The sequence below is a fragment of the Meles meles genome, chromosome 3 (assembly GCF_922984935.1).
Source record: "Meles meles chromosome 3, mMelMel3.1 paternal haplotype, whole genome shotgun sequence".
Classification (NCBI taxonomy): Eukaryota; Metazoa; Chordata; class Mammalia; order Carnivora; family Mustelidae; genus Meles; species Meles meles.
This window is the reverse complement of record NC_060068.1, coordinates 166928120-166942401: the sequence shown is the minus strand read 5'-3', so window position 1 is coordinate 166942401 and position 14282 is coordinate 166928120. Positions and strand designations below refer to the sequence as shown.

General features: G+C 38.8%; 1 protein-coding gene across 1 annotated transcript in view; it reads right to left on the bottom strand.

Moving 5' to 3' along the window:
* Nucleotides 1-14282, bottom strand: part of CDH12 (cadherin 12) — a 1016740-nt gene that overhangs the window by 17169 nt on the left and 985289 nt on the right. Inside the window, exon 9 of the mRNA XM_045998702.1 lies at nucleotides 12427-12563. Coding sequence (XP_045854658.1) covers nucleotides 12427-12563 — 137 coding nt within the window. The remainder of the gene's footprint in view (nucleotides 1-12426; nucleotides 12564-14282) is intronic.

The following is a 14282-nucleotide window of genomic DNA, read 5'->3' as shown; positions in this document are numbered from 1 at the left end:
AAATTACCAACACTGACCTTTAAAATACAAAACCTTAATAGACCTTCAGCAAATAAATAAAATCAAGTTGTAATTAAAAGTCTCCCAAGCAAGAAAAAACTCATGCACACGCACCTTCACTGGGGGAATTCTTTTTTTTTTTTTTTTCCTTTTTTTTTTAAACTTTGGAAATTTTTTGGAGGTTTTTTGTTTTTTTTTTTTTAAAGATAAAGATTTCGGGATGCCTGGGTGGCTCAGTGGGTTAAGCCGCTGCCTTTGGCTCAGGTCATGCATGATCTCAGGGTCCTGGGATAGAGTCCCTCATTGGGCTCTCTGCTAAGCAGAGAGCCTGCTTCCCTCTCTCTCTCTCTGCCTGCCTCTCTGCCTACTTGTGATCTCTCTCTGTCAAATAAATAAATAAAATCTTAAAAAAAAAGATAAGGATTTCATTTATTTATTTGAAGAGAGAGAGAGCACAAACTGGCGGAACAGCAGGCAGAGGCAGAGGGAGAAGCAGACTTCCTTCTGAGTAGAGAACTGGATGTAGGGCTGGATCCCAGGACCCTGGGATCATGACCTGAGCTGAAGGGAGACAGTTAACTGACTGGGACACCCAGACACCTCACTGGGGGAATTCTATCAACTATTTAAAGGCCACATAATACCAATTCTTCACAAACTTTCAGAAAATGGAGAAGGAAACACCAATTCATTCTATGTATACTGCTACTAAAGCCAAAGAAAAATATCACAAGAAAACAATACAAAACAAAAAATATGGGCTAATACCACTCAAAAACATAAGCATAAAAATTCCTTAACAAAATATTAACAAATGAGTTTCAGAGCATACTAAAAAATTACTACACAGTAACAAAATGACATTTATCCTGAAGATGTAAGGTTAATTTAATGTCCAAGAATAACCAATCCAACACACAATATTAATAGAAGAATTCAAACAAAAAACCCATGGCAGTCTGAAATAGATTCAGAATTAGTATTTGGCAAAACCTTACATCCATTCATAATTTTTAAAAAGTCATCTAGAGCCTAGATGTCCATCAACACATGAATGGATAAAGAAGATGTCATAACACACACACACACACACACACACACACACACACACACACACACCCCGGAATACTATGCAGCCATTGAAAATCCCCAAATCTTGACATTTGCAACAACATGGATGGAACTAGAGGGTATTATGCTAAGCAAAATAAGTCAATCAGAGAAAGACTATTATCATATGATCTCACTGATATGAGGAATTTGAGAAACAAGACAGAAGATCATAGGGGAAGGGAAGGAAAAATGAGACAAGATGAAACCAGGGAGGGAGACAAACCATAAAAGACTCTTACTCTCAGGAAACAAACTGAGGGTTGCTGGAGTGGGAGTTTGTGAAGGATGGGGTGGTAGAGTGATGGACATTGGGGAGGGTATGTGCTATGGTGAGTGCTGTGAATTATGTAGGACTGAAATAATACATTATATGTTAATTTAAAAAAAGAAAAGAGTGACAAATCGGAGGCAAGATCTTCAACCTGCTCTCGTCTATCTATAAAAACCCTACAGCTAACGTCATACTCAGCAGTGAAAGAGTGAGTGCTTTCTCTCTAATATTGGGCACAGGGTAGAAATGGGCACCAGTGTATAATCAAATGAAAATAAAATTTTAAAAAATTCAAGTATCCAAATTGGAAAGAATGAAACTGAGACAGAAAAACTCAATTCACAATAAAACCAAAGATAATAAAATATATGGGGATAAATTTAACAAAATAAATGCAGGACTTAAAAGCAGAAATTCACAAATCATTGCTTAGAGAAATAAAATGGGCTGTTGATGGAAAGGATTGCTGGTGATGGAAACAGAAAATTCACTTTGGAAAACAGGTTGGAACTTTCTGTAAACATTCAACATAAACTTACAGTGCAACAATTCCCCTCCTAAGTTTCTACCCAAGAGGATGAAAGAAACGTCCACACAAAAACCTGTGTTCGAATGCACATTGAAGTATTATGTATACACTTCAAAACTGACAACAATGCGAATGTCTATCTTTGGTGAATGGATAAACACTGTGTGACATATCCATACAATAAAAATTACTTAACAACAAAAGGAACAAAATAGTGACATGTGTTACAACAACCCAAACGAATCCCAAATACGCTGTCTTCTTTGATAATAAGGCCGATATTGCTTCTTGGAGTTGGATTAGCTGCAGAAAGCAAAAGGTTTTAGTGACTTTGGGTTTCTGAAGTCTTGAGAAGATTCCAGACCCAGAGATGTCAAGTCTCCCAGATTTCGTGAAGGAGATATTAAGCAATTCTTTTGTTAGACAAACCCTTTCAGGGACGCCTGGGTGGATCCATCAGTTATGTCTACCTTCCGCTCAGGTCACAGTCTCAGCTGAGATCCTGGGATTGATCCACACGGGGGACTCCCCACTCAGTGTGGGGAGCCTGCTTCTCCCTCTGCCCCGCTCATACTTGCTCTCTCTTTCTCGCTCTCTCTTCTATTTATTTTTTTAAAGATTTTATTTATTTATTTGACAGAGATCACAAGTAGGCAGAGAGGCAGGCAGAGAGAGAGAGGGAAGCAGGCTTCCAGCTGAGCAGAAACCGGATGCAGGGCTTGATCTCAGGACCCTGAGATCATGACCTGAGCCGAAGGCAGAGGCTTAGCTCACTGAGCCACCCAGGCGCCCCTCTCTTTTAAATAAATAAAATCCAAATAATAAATAAATAAATAAATAAAGGAACCCTTTCAGAATTCCTGACCCAAAGAAACTCTATGATAATTTCTCATGGAGCAATAGATAAGTAATCTGGGTCATAAAAAATATTAAAATATATATTAAAGAAAAGATTCTCACTAGGGCTTGAGCTGGAATGGGCCCAGCAGGCCTCATAACATGAGTAGCCCCTGTTCCCAACCATCATGCAGAAATCTTGCCTATAGGGCCTGTCACTAGGGGTCCAGCTGCTGCTTTACTCACTACAGGAAGATATCCAAGGTCTGCAGATATTTCCAGGAAGGCTTGTGTTTCTATGGAAATAGATACAGCTATCAGCCTCCATAGCTACAGGCAGCCTGGAATGGGGGTCTGAGCCCATTTACCTGCCCTATGTTCCTATGGATTGCAGCTGAGTGGGGGCCTGCTGGGGCACAGATCCTGATCTACAGGGGTTGGCCAGCAAGGCAAGGAGGCTGGTGACAGTTTCCAGAACTCCCTGTCTCTGTTATCTGCTGATAGGGATCATAGCTATTCCCAGCACTCTCAGCCCAAGGCAGACCCTACCTAGGAGCTCATGGCCCAATTTCAGGGCCTGGACCTTGATAGGAAACAGGAAGTCAGGTTTTCATGTATGGCACCTGAATGGACAAGGTGTGGGACGAGTCAGAGGCCTCCTGCCCAACTTCATCCACACCCACTGCCTAGGCACCTACGCACCCTGGCAAAAGAGGTGATGGGACTTCCCAGAAGACATCATGAAGGCTGTCCCCAGCACCATATCCATTCTAGCTACATCACCCCCAACAAACTCTGGCTGAACCAGGAGACTAAGAAGAAGCAACTCATCAGGAACTTCAAGGCTTGGACCATCCAATGCCAGTTCTTCATGTGGGAGGATGGTCACTGCCCCTTCAAGTCTGACTGTATGTACCTGCACAGCTTCTGGCTAAGGTCTGAAGCTCTGGTTCTCTCTTCCCACAGAATGTGCTGCTGGCTTCTGTGATTGAGGTGCTGGACCCAACAGCATTTCTGAGGCACCAAATTAGTGGAAGAAGTATTCACGGGCTGTGCCCATGGCCTTCTGGGATTTAGAACTCCTATTGGATCCCAACAGTTCTTACCATGGCCACCTGTAACCAGGACCAACATGTGAGAAAGGGGGCTAAGGGCAGGGGGTGCTAGGTGGTAGGTCCTGTTCTGGGCAAGGTGGGGGATGAAAGTAGTAAGCTCTCTACCCCCATGCACAGGAGCAGGACATAACTGAGGAACACAGGGACAGGTGCAGGGCTCTGGGAAAGAGGAAGTTGCTCTCACTGCCTTGCCTGGCCTTCAGTTATTAAATCCATTCTTTTGTAGAATGATCTTGGAAGAAAACAAATGAAATGTACCTAAACCATGAAAGAAAGAAAGCAAGTGAGAAACAAACAAACAAACAAACAAAGATGGGGGGAGAGAGGGGAGAAGAAGGAAGGAGAAAGAAAGAAAAAGGAAAGAAGGAAGGAAGGAAGGAAGGAAAGAAGGAAGTGAAAAGAAAGGAAGACCGGCATTTCTTCCTGAATTGGGGCTTTTGTTATCTAAAATTTCATTTATTCACATGGCTGGTACTTGATGCTGGTGCTTTGTTAAAAGCCTAGCTAGAAGTAGAGAGATAAGAACACTCATTCATGGTCTCTTTTTGTAGACTGGTCTTCTTTGCAGCATAGTGACTAAAATTCAAGGACAAGTACTTCAAAAATGAGAGAAATCTGGACAGAAACTCTTGGATTTATGACCTAACACAGTTACATTGAAATGCATCTCCTCTGCATTTGTTAGGGCTGTCACTAGTCCACTTCGAAATTTAAGGGGAAGGAGGACCGAACCCACTTCTTGAAGGAATGTTAGTTTCACTGTCAGAAGAACATATGGGAAGGTAGAGACACAAAGGTATGCCCATATTTGGAACCTGTAATCAGAAATCTCTTAGAAATGGTTCACTAGTAACTACCATTGTAACCTTTAATAAATCCTAGGAAAACTACATTTTACTTATTTTTACTTATTTTTAAAAGGTTTTTCTTTAATGTTCCAGTGCAATATTAAAACCTAACCAAAGAGGTAAAAGACCTGTACTCTGAAAACTAGAGAACACTGATGAAAGCAATTGAAGATGACGCAAAGAAATGGAAAATTCCATGCTCATGGATGGGAAAACTAAAGTTTAAATTTAAAAAGGAAGTTAGAATTGATATGAACTTATACCCCTCATGATATCCTCCTTAGGGATAAGGAGTTTTATAGGGGCAAAGAAAAATCATTGGCTTTATCCATAGTTCTCTTCAATGTAGTACACTGGGATTCCACATAAGATTTCATTTGACAAAGTATCCTAATGATCTACAAGTTTGAAAATTACAGATCTGTAATTCCCCACTTAGAGCTGAGAAAACTTTGGTATAATCCTGCTTTCTTTCTTTTCTTTTTCTTTTTTTTTTTGTCAGACCCATGACTGGAATCCAAGTCTTATTATGCTTTTCACTGCTCCATGATATCTATCCACTAACTCAGAGAATAAGGAGGCACACCGCCTGAGATCTTCCCATGTACATGAAAATACTTAATTTTTCTAAGATTTTGGTTTTTATTTGACAGACACATAGAGAGTACAGGCAGGTGGAGTGGCAGGCAGAGGGAGTTGGAGAAGTAGGCTCCCCGAAGAGCAGGGGGAGCCTGATGTTGGACCCGATCCCAGGATCCTGAGATCATGACCTGAGCCGAAGGCAGTTGCTTAACCAACTGAGCCACCCAGGTGCCGCCAAAATACTTAATTCCAAAGAGTAATGCCTACGCTGCTTATTGAGGTCACCATACTGTGAGAGATCCCATTTACATTCAATGGTCAAAGTGGTGGGTTTTTTAAATTATTTATTTAATTTATTGATTTATTTATTTAATTGAATTGAATATTTAATATTAAAATTGAATATTTAAATAATTAAATAATTACGTATTAAATTGAATATTTAATATTTAAATTGAATATTTAAATAATTAAATAATTATGTATTGAATTGAATATTTAATATTTAAATTGAATATTTAATACATAATTTTAAAAAACCCACCACTTTGACCATTGAATGTAAATGGGATCTCTCACAGTATGGTGACCTCAATAAGCAGCGTAGGCATTACTCTTCGGAATTAAGTATTTTGGCGGCACCTGGGTGGCTCAGTTGGTTAAGCAACTGCCTTCGGCTCAGGTCATGATCTCAGGATCCTGGGATCGGGTCCAACATCAGGCTCCCCCTGCTCTTCGGGGAGCCTACTTCTCAAACTCCCTCTGCCTATTCAATAACTACTGGCCAAATAATAGGATATTTCCAAGGACCCATGAGAAAAGTAGTTGAAAATGGTTTGAAAACTGTAAAGCATTGACAAACACAGGGTTCCTAGTATGTTAAAATATGCTGGAATTGATAGGCTTCTTTATTTAAAGAAGACATCTGCTTTTGAATAACTATCAGTGTTAAAAATTCAATTTTGTGACTATGTACTAAACTGCAACTACAATAACTTCAAGAATGAAGTCTTAGCTTTTTATGACAAAAAAACTGAATTATAATGCAAACTGAACAAGATACAATGGATAAGTAACACAAGCTTTCTTTCTCTTTTCTCTTTAAATCAGTTCATTTTGAAATTACAAGTTAAGATAAACCATACCTAATAATAGCTCTGTTCAATTACAGTAGTATGATCTGTATCTAGACTGAGCAATTCATAAAGAGGATTTAAATTATTCATATATATCTATGCTAAAGTCAAATATTACTTTCTATGCTGTTGGTGACAAAAACTGATCTCTAAAGAAAAAGGAACCTTAAAAATACCGCCAATCAATTTTTCCCCCAATGGAAACACTAGAGAAAACATATCATTAATTTTAAATATTTGTAGTAACATAAAGCCTTAGATATTCAGAATTCCTTTAGAGCAGGAACTGCTTCATATTCATCTTAAAACCTCCAGAGTTTAACACAGAGCGTAGTGCCTTCTAGCAAATTGAAAATATCAATGAACAAATATTCTTTCAAAAACAGACTAAAGTGAGAAGAAAGTGGGCTCAGTACAGCTGATAAAACAGGAAAGGTCTGTGTATCGTGCCCCACCGGTACCACGATCGTCAGCATATTTTCCTTGAATTCTTAACCCATGGTCAATAAGACTGTAGGTGCCGTTTCACTTCATATTAAACTCTCTACAATTTTAAAAATTCTTCTCAAGTGACTTCAATCTAACCACAGAAATTAGTATTTGGAAAGCAAATAAAACCCTTGATTTGATGGAAAAAATGAGGTGATTTTATACTGGTAGTTAATAGATGTCAGTCAGTACACAATCAAATTTCTGAAACATGCCAGTTCACTATAGAATTACAATAGATAAGCAGTCTAACAAGTCTAGATAGATAGATAGATAGATAATAGATAGATAGATGATAGGTAGATAGATGATAGACAATAGATAGATAAATAGATGTCAAGACTAACAAAAATTTCTTTCTTTCTTTCTTTCTTTCTTTTTATTTATTTATCTTTTTATTTATTTATCTGACAGAGAGAGACAGCGAGAGAAGGAACACAAGCAGGGGGAGTGGGAAAGGGAGAAGCAGGCTTCCCGATGAGTAGGGAGCCCATCGTGGGGCTTGATCCCAGGACCCTGGTATCATGACCTGAGCCAAATTCAGATGCTTAATGACTGAGTAACCCAGGTGCCCCATGGACTAACAAAAATGTCCACTCAGTTTTATGTACATTGCAAATGTATAACTTTTCACTATTTTGTACTCTATCTATGCATATGATCACATTGACTAGTTCAACTAATAACTTACTTAAAATATATCCAATAAGCTTAGACAAGTGACTAATTGTCCTTGTGAAATTCTGTTTTGGAAGAGAGTCCAGGATTCCCATCTTCTTTGGTCACCACGCCCAGTGTGACACAGAGCTACAATGAACTATCTTGGAGCTTACATTTTCTCACACTCACAGTGTGGACCATAACACTCATCTTAATTTAATGCATATTAAACTAGTAGAATTCTTTAGTTTATTTTTTTTTTTTTCAGAAAAATTAGATACTTTCTTCTCATTTGGTCTAAGAACATCACATCATGGTTAACTATATGGCATGCAGGCAGATGAAATTCTTCAGAAAATTCTATCACAAAATCTAATTCTTTATGTTTAAACCCTTTATCATTGAATGACCACACTTTGATCATTTATAACCTTTCACAACTTCCCCCTGGAGTTTGTTTAAGAACACCCTTAAATTTGAAGTCCCTGGAATTAACTATAATTGGCATTGTTATAATTTACTAAAATTCTCTATTTTGGTGAATTTCTGACTGCTCCTAAACTTTAATATCCTTAAGCATAGACTTCAGTTTCATTTTTCTCATAACTCACAACAAGCTGTATTTTGCACATAAATGATATTTTATACAAACTTATGAAAGCACATGTTTGAATTTATGTTTAGCTTGAATTGTGGCTAGTAATGCCAGAGTTTAATTTTTCTGTACACATGAAAATGTTATCATTTGCATTATTCTGAAGTAAAAAGAAGTTATTATAAAATAGCTCTATATACCAAATAACCTCAAAAAATAATTACCCAACAATTTAATCCCAACTCATAATGATATGCTTGCATACAAAATTTTCCCCAAATATGAAGTTAGGGAGTCATTTCACTGATTTTTGACCTGTTTCATAATAAATGCAAATAAATGGATAACTATTGACCAAGAAAAGTAGAATTGTCTCTGGTACCATTTGTTTATTTCACAATTATATGAAATATGTTCTAAGCTTTAATTATCTTTGTCTAATGATAGTTATTATAGTAATGCTGACAAAAAATTGGAAACATTTGTGTACTGAAAGTTTCTGATAATTTGAAGAAGTGAAGTTTTAGAACTTCTATCTTTCTTAAAATTCTCAGGATTAGTATCATAAAAACAGCAAACCAATGAAGTATAAAAGGATTATTAGAAGTCTAATAAAATTGGGGTGCCTGGGTGGCTCAGTGGGTTAAAGCCTCTGCCTTCAGCTCAGGTCATGATCCCCGGGTTCTGGGATCGAGCCCCACATAAGGCTCTCCGCTCAGCAGGGAGCCTGCTTCCCTTCTTCTCTCTGCCTGCACTCTGCCCACTTGTGATCTCTGTCTGTCAAATAAATAAATAAAATCTTTAAAAAAAAAAGAAGTCTAATAAAATTATTTGGATCTCCAACTACAGCAACACTGATTAATGACTGTATTTTAATTAATTGGAAGTTGTTCAATCATTGTAATATTTCCTTTGCCTGAGATTTTTTTATGGGAGGGTCAGGCCAAAGCACATGCTAGTTAACTCTGCATTAAAGTATACTTACATAATTTTTTTCTCCTTGGCAGTACAAGTGTAAATTATTTATTTCTCAGTCATTCACCATGTGGATAGTTTCCTGCTCAGCTGGCTAGTTTGATCAATGAAAACAGCCTTATGCATTAGAATATGAATAAATTTTACTTTTAAACTCTGTGAATTCAAGCAAAATAAAACCCATAATAAGCTATTCTTATTGTAAATCTTTAATTACCATGTGGTATGCATTCAGCCTCCTTATTTTTCACATAGATACATAGCATTTACCCCAGCAGACTTCCTTCCACTACACAGTGGTCTTGGAATAGGTACCGGTACAGTACAGGGGTACCTATTTTAGAAATGTTAATTTGACATCACTCTTATACTGTATAAGATTTATACACACACACACATATATGGATAAATGGATAAGGTATATATTATGTGTCTAAGTCCCAGTTCTGCATATTTCCCAGTAAGGACCAACATAACTAATGAGAATCCACACACTAGGATTTTCTAATTTGCATTTAGGTAAAAACTTGAGCCAGCATTTGCCCTAATCATATTGACAGCTAAAAAAATATATATATATAGATTTCTCTAAATGTGAAAAATCTAAAATCAAGGCTCAGTGACAGGTGCTTCTACTGCAAAAGTGCACACACCCTCCTTTCATTGTCTAGGTGGGTGAAGTAGAGTCTCTGACGAGGTACCAGAGCCACTACTATCCCACCCTCACACCATGGTGATGGTCTGGGTGGTCTACACAGCCGCTGGGGAGAAAGAGAACTTCCTGAGCCCCAGGTGATTAATGAACTATCTGCAGACTTTCATCCTGAGTTTAGGTATGGAAGCCTCCTATTCCTACTTCAAGAAATACGGTTTTTGTGTCTATTAATAGGAAGCTTTAGGTAAGATCAGATAGTTTCTAATAAATAATCTCTTGTTACGATCAATATGTCTTTGGCAATATTTGAAGAGACCGCCTCTGCTTAGTTGTCACTTATCATGTGCAAGCCATTAGAGTGAATGGTTCAGGGAGGTCTTACACTCCACAGCTTAATTCACGTTCACCACATTGGCCAAAGATCTTAGAAAACCAACATTTATTTTCTAACTACAATATGTTAAGTTATCCCCCAACCTTCTGAGTGAAATAATTCAAAGTTAATATGAAAGGAATAATGAGTAACAAATGGAATAGGATATGGTATAGGAGGGGGGAAAAGATACCAGGTGTGAAAGGAAACCAGGAAAACACCATAAAGAAAACGGGTGTCCTCTGAAAAGGGGAGACCGGCGTTCTGTTCTCCTGATGCTATGTCTGCTCAGGCCGCTGACCGGATGATCCGCTCTCAGAGCCTAACTGAGCAAGGAGAGCAGATGTGAAAGGAGATGGCCGCACAGCCTGGGAAGTCCCTGTCCAGTGTGACAAGGACGTGTGAGTTTCCTCAGGGTCAAGTGGACACAACAGGAAGCTAAAACAGGAAGCTAAAGTTGAGAAATCATGCTATAAACTCTCCTAAGAAAACTGTTTTCTCTATGCAAGGGGACCCTGGAATTAAGAGGTTGGAACCCAACTTTGGATTCCCAAGTCAAGTTCCTATGTGGATAGGATGTCCAGAGCCCCCCACATCAACATAAGAAGACAAAGTTTTGGCAACTGCCCTCACTGTCAGTCCATTTATAGCCCTAGAAGCTGTGGCAAGCAATGGAGTATTATATGGGGGCAGGTAAGAGAGACTCATGTATCTGTCCTTGCCTCTGTCCTTTCCACTCTAATTCTCCAGCCGGAGAATCTATCCCCCCACCAGCGAGGGCCACCGTTTCAACTTATGATGTGCTTGAGTTCTGCGGTCATCCATTCCTGTAACAACAAATGGCCCTAAAATGCAGTTGCTTGAATTAATTACTATTTTAGTCCTTCTCCCAGTGTTGTGAGGTAAACATCTGGGCAGGGTTGGTCTCGGTGTATGTTCCATTTCACGGGGCATCTAGAGGTTGCGTTGTGGTATTCCACTAGCAAATGGCCTGGCTAGAGACCCCAAGACAGATTCACCTGCATACGAAGCACACTGGCAGGTATGATTGGAAGGCAGAGATGAACTGCAATGTCAACCTGACCCCATTGTGTGACCTCCCAAGTATGGCAGCCTTGGGAAAGTCAGTTTACTCCCATGACAGGTCAGTGTTCCCGTAAACAAGGTGGACCCTGCATGTTCTTTTACATTCATCTTACCCTTAATAATCAGAGTAACGACAACATAATGAAATCAGCTGAAGATACCATTAAGGCCTGAGAATAGGTGTCTAATTATTCATGTTTGGAAGCAATTGTTGAAGATAAACAAGACTGTTTAATATTTACACCCCATTGAATTGAGACTGAACAAAAACCCTTCAAGCATTCACAGTTAGCTCTCCCCTGCATAGAAAAAATGAAATTAGCTGCCAAAGTATGTGTACAAGAGAAACAGAATAAAATGAGAAAAACAAAATGAAAGGTGCTCAGAAGGGATTTCCCCAAATCTTTCAAAAGACCGTAAGCAGATGGATGGGAAGATGCACTTTCTTGTGCAGACAACTACATTGATAACCACCCCCTCTCCAATCTGTTACCTTAGGAAGTCGTGACAGTACCCTAGGTTGTCCAGACAAACATACTGAGAGCTATGTCACTCTCAGATTAGAGGAGTCTCTTCTGAACCAAGCAGAAATCAACACAAGGGATCGGTCTTAACAATACTTTCGATTTTGAGTGACTCCTTAAAGAAAAGCACTTAAAGCTCCTGTATATTGCAGTGACATTCATTAAAAAAAAAAATACATTAAAATTACATTCTAAGAAAAGGAGAGAGAAGGAAGGGGGTGATTTTAAAAATACTCTCTTCAGTTTCAGAAATTATTTCACAATGCGTGATTTCGTGTGAGAATTCATTCCTCCCGCCTGACCTCAGGAGCTGCTGATATTGTCTACGGAGGTCCGGTGTGGAAGAGAAGTTGGAATGCCAGCGGATGATATTTTAGGGCACAGCATGGAAAGGGATGAGGTCACACAATGAAATGTGCTACTAGATATTCATGCAAGCCTGCAAACAGGGCTCATTGGCAGCTGTCACAATTCCTCTGGACTTATACTCTGAAGAAAAGGAACAGGTTTCCGAGTTTCCCCAGGAGACCACTCAGCTGTCAGTACAAAAATGAAAAACACCTCAGCAGGGACTTGTTTAAGAGTGTTCAATCCAAAGAATTGCAGTGTAACATTGATTCTGTCCATGCCATACTTACTAACTTTACTCGCAATTATGGAGAAATTATACTGTGCGGTGCTTTCTCTGTCTAGTAATTCATTAGTGGCGATGGTTCCTTCGGTTCCGTCTATTGTAAAGTAGCTGTCCCCATCACTCTTCCAATCTATGAAGTACCTGTGTATAAAGAGAGTGGATGCAAATGTGCAATGATTACACATGAATCATAATGGCAGTCGGGCTAACTTGACACAGTTTCTTATTTTTCTCCCAGTAGCTATTACCCACCTTGCAATAAAGAAGAGTGTCAATGACAGCTTCTTTATTGCAAAGTCAGTATGCTCAAGGGGAAACTGGAGATAATGAAAGATTTAGTACTCCTGCTGTTCATATTATTTTAGGGTCTTGACACCTTGAAAGCTCAGCAGAGACTAAAATTCTAGAGCTGACCATGGGTTTCCTTAACCTGCTGAATATTAAAACTTTTCCAAGCAGTGAAAGATTCCTTGGTGGCTGTGAGAAGATCTGGGGAGGGGGAAGTGTCTAAATTCAGCTGCAAAGAACATAGGCCAGAACCGGGGTAGAATCTTCATTTCCACAGATAGAAAACGAAAAAAAAAAAAAATCATATGTGGAAACTAAGGGGCAATTTTGTAATTGACAATATGGCAATTGTACAGAAGTATTTTCCTCAAACACGTATAAAAGAGCCACTGTTGTTCTATTATTCTGTGTATCAGGACAACTTTCTAAAAAATAAACAAAGCAGTGAACTTAGCTAATATGTCTCTTCACCTTCTTTATTAGTTTACCTATTTGCTAACAACAGATGTTGGGTTCTTTATGTGCAGGAGTCGGACTAAAACAATCCAAGAAAATCAATCAAAAAAAAAAAATACCCAGAAACTGAATTTATATAAATCTTTATGTAGCAGATATACAGAGTGAAAAAATCTTTTTCCAACACATATTTTTTATCATAGTAATAAAATTCTTGAAATCTTGGCGTGTACCAGATACTGTTCTAAACACTTACACGTGTTGTCTTTTTTTAAATTTACTTATTTATTTTCAGCGTAACAGTACTCATTGTTTTTGCACCACACCCAGTGCTCCATGCAATATGTGCCCTCTCTATTACCCTCCACCTGGTTCCCCAACCTCCCACCCCCCACCCCACACGTGTTGTCTTATTAAAGTCCCACAAAAGCCCTAAAAACTAAGTATTATTCATCTCCCTACTTTACCAATGGAAAAACTATAGCACAGAGATACTAAGGAATCTGCCCCAATTCACATAGTTGGAAAGTTTTAGAGCTGATCTTTGACACAGCTTATCGATGTTTGCTGTACAACTATCATCCTGTAGTCTTACCATTTTTAAATAGGACATTTTATGTGAAAGGGCTCTGCTCATCAAAAGGCTAATGAGCGATACATTTATCACCATGACTCCAGCCTGGGAATCACAGCAAAGTCAACAAGCAGACAACACCAGGCCAAACAAAGTTAGCCAAGTCATGTACTTCAAAAGTAGGAAAGTTAAGATACCTAAACTACAAAGCTCCCACACAAACCCCTAAAACACAGAGCACGGGCACACACGGCCAGGCCCTGTTTCACACAACCATGTTTTTGTTTCTCTCTTACTCACTATTCTCTGGCATCTAATCTTTGGCTCTGTCACTTCATAAAGTTTTGGTACGTCCCTTTTCTGTGATCCTCTCAGAAAGTTTCCTGCCTTCTTCTGGAGTCCTAGTGAAATTTATCTGACCCTTTTCTACTCAACAATACACCTTCAGCATCTTCCTACAGCCCATCAGACTGCAAGACAGTGGCTCTAGTACTAAGTTCTGGCATTTCCCTGACGTCCTGTCTTTGTGTGACAGACTCACA